This window comes from Triticum dicoccoides, chromosome 7B (assembly GCF_002162155.2).
Source record: "Triticum dicoccoides isolate Atlit2015 ecotype Zavitan chromosome 7B, WEW_v2.0, whole genome shotgun sequence".
Taxonomy (NCBI): Eukaryota; Viridiplantae; Streptophyta; class Magnoliopsida; order Poales; family Poaceae; genus Triticum; species Triticum dicoccoides.
The window spans coordinates 441,369,995-441,379,048 of record NC_041393.1 but is presented as its reverse complement, the minus strand read 5'-3'; the positions used below and the strand labels follow the sequence as shown (position 1 = coordinate 441,379,048).

Here is a 9,054-nt window from a genome sequence, read left to right as displayed (position 1 = left end):
GGCGCCCGGACGGCAACAAAGGGGCCAAGAAGGCGAAACACACCGAGTTGGCTGTCGCACGCGTGCAAGAGTCCATCGAGCACTGCCTCGCCGACGCCAAGACCAGGGCCGCCCAGCGAGAAGAGAAAACTGAGGCGAGGTGTGCTGCTTTGATGACGAACAGCGCCGTCAAACTCAACTTGCTCTGGACCAACGTCGCCGCGAAACTCAAAGCTCAAGGCGCCAAGAAGAGGAACAACGACCTGGCCTTCTTGATGGGCGGCGGGGACATGCTCCAGAGCGGTGACGAGAAGCTCAAGGCGTGGTTCTTGGCGGAGCGAGGCCTCATCCTGAACCAGATACCGGTGACGCCGACGCCAACGCCGCCGCCCAGCCCGACTGATGATGCCTCCGCGATGTCTAGCCCCACTGACGATGCCTCCGCCGCGCCGACCAGCCCGGAAGCCGCGCCGACTCCTCCCGGCCCGCGTACGCCAACGACGGCGCCAGAGGTCGAGCTCGACGTTTGACGCATTCCTGCCGCGTCCTTCCTTTTTTGTACACTGAACTACTGTGTATCCCTTCATTTGATCGCCGAACTATGGCACCGAATCGCCGAACTATTGCGATGATCGCCGAATTGTGGCTTTTTTTTGGAGCGGGAACAATCGAGTTTGAATATGGGGCGCCTTGGGGGGCGGCACCTGGGGGCGTGGCTGGGGAGAAACGAACCCCAAGGGCCAATCTAGCGTTGGTTCGCCCCAGGCCGCTCTTTTTCGGCGCCATGGAGGGCCGAACGGCTGGAGATGCTCTTATTAGGAAACACATTGAATTTAAGGATTTTTTTACGGCGTCCCACGCAAAATAAATACTGTACGTACTAACTAAATTATTCTCTCTATAGTACTTCCTCTGTACAATACTTGTACTAGTATTCCTCGACTAGGAGTAGTAAAAGATCTCTAGAACTACCACTGTCAAAGTCGGCCCGCACTGCCGTCACGAAGGTGCTCCCGTCGCTACTCCATGGCGACGCCGTCCTGGGTCCTCTCCGCGTGGATCCCGCGAGCAAAACAAAAATGAGGAAGAGTTCATACTCGCCAGCTCCAACTCAAAAGTCTCGTTAGGCGTGCGGGAAAGCGAAAATCTCGACCCGAATCAACCGAAAAAAGGAGGTTGAAGAAGAACAAGTCCGTGCCCGCCTACCCCGCCCCCGCCCCAGCCCCACTACCCGCGCCCGCCGCTTCGTCGTCAACCCACCTTACCTTACCTGCCCCCCACTCCGTCTCCCCTCGCACCGTTCGCTTACCCAGATCCGCCAAGACCATCTCCCCGCCTCCGCTTTCGGTTTCTTGGAAATGGGGGCGCCGCCGTGGAGGCTGCTGTGCTGCTGCTGCTGCCGCGAGTCCGATCGCAATGGGGTGGACGACCTCAAGCTCAAGCCCGACGCCGCCGGTGCGTCCCCGATCGGTTTCGATTTTGATCTTGAGCTTCCTTCCTGCCCGTGTGCTGATTGAGTTGAGGAAATTTCAGATGGGGAGGAGGGGCCGGCGGGGGACTGGTACGACCTCCCGCCATTCCAGGAGTTCACCTTCCAGCAGCTGCGCCTCGCCACCTCGGGCTTCGCCGCCGAGAACATCATCTCCGAGAGCGGCGACAAGGCGCCTAACGTCGTCTACAAGGGCAAGCTCGACGCCCAGCGCCGTATCGCCGTCAAGCGCTTCAGCCGCTCTGCCTGGCCCGACCCGCGCCAGTTCATGGTGGGAATCCCTCGAGTATCCACAAGACTCCACTTTTAATTGTCTCGTTGGTTTTCTCGTCCATCCTGGAAATAGAGTCATCCACACGCATTTTGGTGGTTTTCGAACGGCATGTGTTGCTTTTCTTGGAAATATAAATACAGCTTGTAGATGAAATAGAAGTATTTATCACCTGTATTTTTTGCTCCCAAAATAGTTTACATGCACCAGCTGCTACATTTAGCTACCGAATTTCTCTTACTCTGCATCTGCTAGCTTCAACCCAAAAGGGAGTTCAGAATAATGCAAACTGTCTCCTTTTGTCTGGACTAGAATCTTTCTTCAAATTTTGCAATTGGTCCAGTGCAACATTCAGAACCCCAGGGACTGACCCTTGGGAAATGGTTCTATGCTTTCAGGAAGAAGCTAAGTCTGTTGGCCAGCTCCGGAACAAAAGAATCGTAAATTTGCTTGGTTGTTGCTGTGAAGCCGATGAAAGATTGCTTGTTGCTGAGTACATGCCCAATGACACACTGGCGAAGCATCTGTTCCATTGTGAGTTCATCTCTTGATGTTGTAACCACTATATGTCTTCATGAACAAAGCTTGTTAATTAATTTCATCTATTTCGCCTTTTAGTTCCACCAAAGCCGTGGTTGAGAATGTTTCTGTAGGAGTCTGCAATTATGATTTTCTATGGATAGTTTGCATGAAGAGTACTCCCTCCGTAAAGAAATATAAGAGCGTTTAGATCACTAAAGTAGTGATCTAAACGCTCTTATATTTGTTTACAGAGGGAGTATTTAGCAGTTTCCACATAGTCCTTTGCTGAAAATGTACTTAACTGAACATGTGCATAATAAATTGGAAGCTTGATTACAGCAAATAAAAGAGACTGTTGATTGTTATTTCATGTATTTCTGAAATCTTTCTCATGCTAACAATACACCCATAAAAAGAAGCATTTTTCCACTGTAAATCCTATCACATTTACAGTATAACAACTGTTATACAGTGCTACTTATGCCTTGCTCAGTTATTCCTTTTATGTTGATCAAAATGTGATTCTTATATCACATCACATTTGCCATTTCACAGGGGAGTCACAGGCAATGGTATGGCCCATGAGATTACGGGTTGTTCTGTATCTTGCCGAGGCTTTGGACTACTGCATAAGCAAGGAGCGGGCTCTCTATCATGATCTTAATGCCTATAGAGTTCTGTTTGATGATGTGAGTATCATGTGTACTGCTATTTAAATGTAGACATCACCCTGCCAATGTCAGTATGCTTGCAACTTTTTAGATTGTTAACAGTTGACACCCTGCAGGACTGCAACCCTAGGCTTTCATGTTTCGGCCTAATGAAGAACAGTCGGGATGGCAAAAGTTACAGCACCAATTTGGCATTCACTCCTCCTGAATATATGAGGACTGGTGAGTCCTTAATTCCCGGAATGTGCTAAAAATAACTTAAAAACAGGTACCTTTAGTGCGATTGTTTAGAGGAAGAGCCTTGTGTTAGGTTTTGTTGCTATGGAGACATCACTAGCCACTAGTTACGTCTGGCATTTTTATTACAGCACCATTAAAAATGCTGTCAGGATTATCAGAAACTTGGTGTTTTTCCAACTCAATTAGTCTATTCACTGAAGGTGGCTCATATATCTGATGAATGTATGAAATTAGCTTACACCGGTATGTGATATTGTGATGTACTCCATCCGTCCCACAATATAAGACGTTTTTGCAAGCTATGTTAGCTTGCAAAAACGTCTTATATTGTGGGACGGAGGGAGTACCTGCATAGCAAACTATAGCCTTCTGCAGTTACATAGAAGGGAGGAGATAAATTTTAATATTGTAATAGCCTTTCTTTTGGTCTCGGGATTGATGCATGTTTTCAATAAATACAATACCCGTTTGCTCTTTGAACATTCTTTTATCAAACATACACAAGACCGCGTGCCTTTTTGTGTTAAGAAGAAGAGCCTTGGAATGAAGCAAACCGTTCAACCGGAGAAAACAGAAAGAAGCGAAGAGAAAGCTAAGAAAAAACTACCTAGGCTAAAAGAAAAGCTAAAACAAAAACAGAAACTGTACAGGGAGAGGAGCCTAAGCTACGTCCGAAGGCCGAGCATGCAGAGGCAGTCTCGGGGCAATCTGGCGAAGCACCTTGAAACACGCAGTCCTTGCGCACGTTCTAGAGCTACCACATTGTTAGGAATTTAGGATGATCAGCGAACGCGCTCCTTTCATCTTGTTGGGTCCAGCCCGGGTTGCCGCATTCTCTAACCAGGTGTTGAAGTTCTCATCAGGTTGAGGTGCAATGGCCTGAATATCGAAGACACGAAGCTCCTCAAACCAGACTTGCCTGGCGAACGCACAGCCCGAGAGAGATGAGAGATGGCTTCATCTTCCTGGTCACAAAAGGGCAAGCATCCCAGTGCTGCAGGCCGCGACGCTCCAAGCGATCTGAAGTCCAGCACCCCTTCTTAGTGGCAAGCCTGGCACAATGTTTGCACTTGAGAGGTGCTCAGGTGCCCAACCTCACCAGATTGAATGCCAGAGAGGTGATTCGACCAAATTGGCGGACAACTCGGTGTGTACGGACTTCACTGTGTACTGCCCAGACGTCGAGAAGCCCCAGATGAACTGGTATTCTAAGGGGGGCAGAACCATGGTTTCGACGACTAAGCCAAGTGGAGGAATTGAAGAATTCCTTGCATGTTGAGCGCCCCTGAGATGTCTGCCACCCAGCACTGCCCGGCGCAAACTGCATGTACCCTTCGCCCCTTGACCTAACAAGTCCTAACCACTGCCAAGACCATAGGGGCCAGCTCCTTGATAGATTGATCCAGTGGTCTGTCCAGAATAGTGCTCGATTGCTTTCGCTGACGACCACCTTGGAAGCAGCGTGCGCTAAACCACAAATGTGGTGGCTGACCTTGAGTAGGAATTTTGCCCAAAGGTTTGGAAGTGTTGGACCTTTGCAGACATGGCCTATGAGTGCGCAGAGCCCATCCCATCTTCCTGGTGTCTTTGATACTGAGGCCGCCAAGCTCGACCGGACAGCAAACCTCGCGCCAAGCGACCGTGCAATTGCCGCCATTGGAATCCCGGTGAGCACACTAGACGAAGTTTCACTGCTTGTCGATGGCTTCCCTAAGCCAATTTGGCATCTCGACAGCAAACATAGTCTGGATGGAAGCAGCAAACATCACGAACTGCACCACGGCTAAGCCCCCTTTTTCGGTCAGCATGCCAGTCCATCAACCGGCAAACTTGCTGTCGATCTTATCCAGAAGAGGGTAGTAGTCCACCCGGCTCTCCAGATCAAGAGGGGGACTCCAAGATACCTGATGCGAAATTCTTGGATCGGACAGGTCAGGTGCTGCGTGATGACTGCTATCTCGTCAGCTTTTCATGTGCAGACCTGTAGCCACGCCAAAGAACATCAGGATGCACAGAGTGATGTCACATTCCTGGGGATCTGGGTTGAGGAATACAACGACGTGGTCAGCGTACAAGGATGCGTAACATACACCGCGTCTTCCCAGTCGCCTCGGCAGCGGCATTACGAATTGAATTTTTCTAGTTGCAATAAATGGAGTTTTCGTTTTTCAAATTTGTATTGCCTTGGCCTAGTGCACATGTGAGGATCCATTTTACTCATTGAGCTTTTAAAGCTATGGTTGGCTCTAACGCTTCAGTTTTACCTGCAGGAAGAATAACTCCGGAAAGTGTCATATACAGCTTTGGCACATTGTTGTTGGATGTTCTTAGTGGGAAGCATATTCCTCCTAGCCATGTAAATTTTTTGCCTTGATTTCTTTATCAGTATATCTATGTTGCTCTGATAATTTTTGTCGTATTTCTGTCATGACCATCATCTTTGACATAATTTGAACTCTAAAGCATGTTGAAGGGTGCTTTAATGATGGATCTATGTGGGATAAATGAACAAACCAGTATTTAACTTTGAACTTTACTGCATCTATACACGCCTCAACTTGTATATAATCTAGAAAAGCGACAGTAGGATGGAGTGGGAAATATTTAATAACTGGGTAAAACTTAAGAAGAACAATCATAATAATGTTTTGTTGTAACAAAACTGATTTACTGCCCATATGTCCAGGCTCTTGACCTGATTCGTGATCGAAACTTCAGTATGCTCATAGACTCCTGTTTAGAGGGCCAATTTTCGAACGAGGAAGGAACAGACCTTATGCGTTTAGCTTCAAGGTGCCTGCATTATGAACCACGAGAGCGGCCTAATGTAAGATCTTTGGTTCTTGCACTGGCTTCTCTTCAGAAGGATGTTGAGGTGAACATATATCTTGTCATGCATCTCCACTATATAATAAAAGCATGCCCCTGTTCCTTGATTTGTCTACTTAAATGTTTCGAACTCAAGGTTGTGATACTATTGATACGTTTTGCAGTCCCAATCTTACGACCTGATGGATAAGCCCCGTGGTGGTGCATTTACTCTTCAATCAATTCATCTTTCCCCTCTTGCTGAAGCTTGCTCCAGAAAGGATCTTACTGCAATACATGAACATCTAGAAACAGCTGGCTATAAAGATGACGAGGGAACAGCAAATGAGGCAAGTATTTTTTTCCCCTTTGATTCACTGTCTACTTGATGTGTACTTAAAGGTAAAACTCCATGTGCATGCTTTATATTTTTTTACTAAAGAAAAGAAAATTTATTTGGGTGTTAAATAAATGAATAACAATGTATTAGGGTTTAGTGGATTTTTAATATTTCTGTCAAGAGCATTTCACCTAATTTGTTTCTTCTCGGTTGCAGCTCTCATTTCAAATGTGGACTAATCAAATGCAAGCTACAATTGACTCAAAGAAGAAGGGCGACACTGCATTCCGACAAAAGGATTTTAGCATGGCCATTGATTGCTACTCTCAGGTTGCCCCTCATTTGCCTATTTGTTTTCTCTTAAGTTGTCATTTGTTATCTTTGGGTCGTACTTAATCCATGACACCATGTATGATTTTTATAATACGGCTTGAATTTTTATAATACGGATTGTTACTCCATCTTTTGCAACAACCACGACTAAGTTGCTTGGCCATATATCTTTCTTTTGGAAAAATGTAGCTTTAAGCTGGTTGTATTTGATCACAAATCTCTGTTCCTGGAGTTCATTTTTTATTATCTTTCTTAATTGTCTTGCAGTTCATTGATGTTGGTACCATGGTTTCGCCAACAATTTATGCAAGGCGTTGCTTGTCATATCTCATGAACGACATGCCACAACAAGCTCTGGATGATGCAGTGCAGGCTCTGGCGATATTTCCTACATGGCCAACTGCATTTTATCTTCAGGCTGCGGCCCTATTTTCATTAGGAAAAGAAAACGAAGCTCGAGAAGCACTCAAGGATGGTTCGGCTGTGGAGACAAGGAGTAAGGGGCATTGAAGATGGATAGCTGAACATCAGGTATACAATCCCTCCCCTCTTTTGAAACATAAGGCCGTGTTCATAGCCTGGTAGCCTAGTTACTATAAACTGCTAAACAACATTTGCCACAAGTGCTTAGAGTTCTGGAAGAAGAAAATTTGAAAATCGTAGCATCATTTGGATATTGAAGTGTCGTCACCACTATTCTAGTGAGAATCTTACATGCTTTTGTTCAGGTGCTCTCATTTGGACATAATTTGTTGGAGACAACAGCAGTTGTTAATCTGGCTTAGGCGCATGGAGACTGTCAGTTAGCCTTATGATACATATAATTTGTGGTGTAGATACGAAAAACATGCATAGGTAGAATAGACTGGAGAGAAGGCAAGACAGAGGAGATACCGGCGGTGAATAAAAATGTTTATCCTACATGGAGTTAACAAGGGGAGAGGAGGTGGGAAGAGGTGAGCCTCTTCATCATCCTGCCACATAAAAGAGGAGATGTAGAAAGGAAGAAAAGGTGGCCATCTGTTCTGTCAAACATCATCATCATCACCCATCAGATCATGTTAGTGTTGGTGATAGATTGTAGGGTTTGTAGAGCAAGTGTTGTTTGGTCTTTTTGCTCTTGTCTTGGTTCTCAGCTCAGCTGGGCACTGTGATTTGGGTCATGTACGGTTGGTATTATTAGGAGTGTAGTTGAGAGAAGATTGCTGAACTCTCCTGTAATGGTTCAATCGTGGGCACAGTGTGAGCTTTGTATATTTGTGAGAAGGCTCTATTCGGAACAGATCATGCTACTTTGTTGGTCCCATAAGCCATGAAATGGTTGGTGGCATACAGTGCGTTTCCTGGTATGTTGCGATCAGTGCGTTTTGTCCTTTTCTTACTCAGACTATCAGTTCACAGGTTTACACAAATTACTCATGCCTTTCAAGATATAAACTTGACCAACAACTAGATCAATAATTTGTGATTTCTGTTATGCAGGAATTTGTATGATTTTGCCATGACTTTTGTTTGAAATGATTCATGTTTTACTAATTTAGTCCCCATGTTTCACTTTAAAAATCCCCTCGTTTTTTTAGTTATTGTTAAGCTTAAATCTTAACTCCGCCTATGTTGTCTCAACATAGCCGGTCCCAAGCCCGGGTAAAGGAGGAGGGTTGTGATAGGCTTGGCGAGCCAACGTAAAAACTCAGCCACTCTTATGGAGATGAAACCCAAAAGATGAACAAGGGGGATGTTCAGAGTTGTACTAATTACCGTGGAATTAAGCTGATGAGCCATACAATGAAGCTATGGGAGAGAGTCATTGAACACCGCTTAAGAAGAATGACAAGCGTGACCAAAAATCAGTTTGGTTTCATGCCTGGGAGGTCGACCATGAAAGCCATTTTCTTGGTACGACAACTTATGGAGAGATATAGGGAGCAAAAGAAGGACTTGCATATGGTGTTCATTGACTTGGAGAAGGCTTATGATAAGATACCACGAAATGTCATGTGGTGGGCCTTGGAGAAACACAAAGTCCCAGCAAAGTACATTACCCTCATCAAGGACATGTACAATAATGTTGTGCCAAGTGTTCGAACAAGTGATGTCGACACCGATGACTTCCCGATTAAGATAGGACTGCATCAGGGGTCAGCTTTGAGCCCTTCTCTTTTTGCATTGGTGATGGATGAGGTCACAAGGGGTATACAAAGAGATATCCCATGGTGTATGCTCTTTGCGGATGATGTGGTGCTAGTTGACGATAGTCGGACGGGGGGTAAATAGGAAGTTAGAGTTATGGAGATAAACCTTGGAATCGAAATGGTTTAGGCTTAGTAGAACTAAAACCGAGTACATGATGTGCGGTTTCAGTACTGCTAGGTGTGAGGAGGAGGAGGTTAGCCTTGATGGC

At 45.9% G+C, this 9,054-nt stretch overlaps 1 protein-coding gene across 2 annotated transcripts; it reads left to right on the top strand.

Moving 5' to 3' along the window:
- Positions 1-1,002: 1,002 nt before the first annotated feature.
- On the top strand, positions 1,003-8,002 carry LOC119337285 (probable serine/threonine-protein kinase BSK3). Of its 2 annotated transcripts, none has more exons than XM_037609400.1 (11): positions 1,003-1,434; positions 1,513-1,739; positions 2,138-2,273; positions 2,817-2,950; positions 3,049-3,154; positions 5,443-5,528; positions 5,859-6,047; positions 6,166-6,330; positions 6,537-6,650; positions 6,921-7,184; positions 7,490-8,002. In XM_037609400.1, exons 1-10 carry the CDS (start codon positions 1,338-1,340, stop codon positions 7,161-7,163), a joined length of 1,497 nt encoding a protein of 498 aa, XP_037465297.1. In that variant the 5' UTR covers positions 1,003-1,337; the 3' UTR covers positions 7,164-7,184; positions 7,490-8,002. The 2 variants fall into 2 exon arrangements, with proteins under 2 accessions (XP_037465297.1, XP_037465296.1); XM_037609399.1 differs by having other exon boundaries at positions 1,007-1,434; positions 7,382-8,002.
- The last annotated feature ends 1,052 nt before the right edge of the window (positions 8,003-9,054 follow it).

Excerpts from the sequence above, each read along its gene's own strand:
- LOC119337285 (XM_037609400.1), top strand. The coding sequence starts at position 1,338 with ATGGGGGCGCCGCCGTGGAGGCTGCTGTGCTGCTGCTGCTGCCGCGAG. Across the intron at positions 6,048-6,165 it reads CTCTTCAGAAGGATGTTGAG|TCCCAATCTTACGACCTGAT; the intron begins GTGAACATATAT and ends TACGTTTTGCAG. Across the intron at positions 6,651-6,920 it reads CCATTGATTGCTACTCTCAG|TTCATTGATGTTGGTACCAT; the intron begins GTTGCCCCTCAT and ends ATTGTCTTGCAG.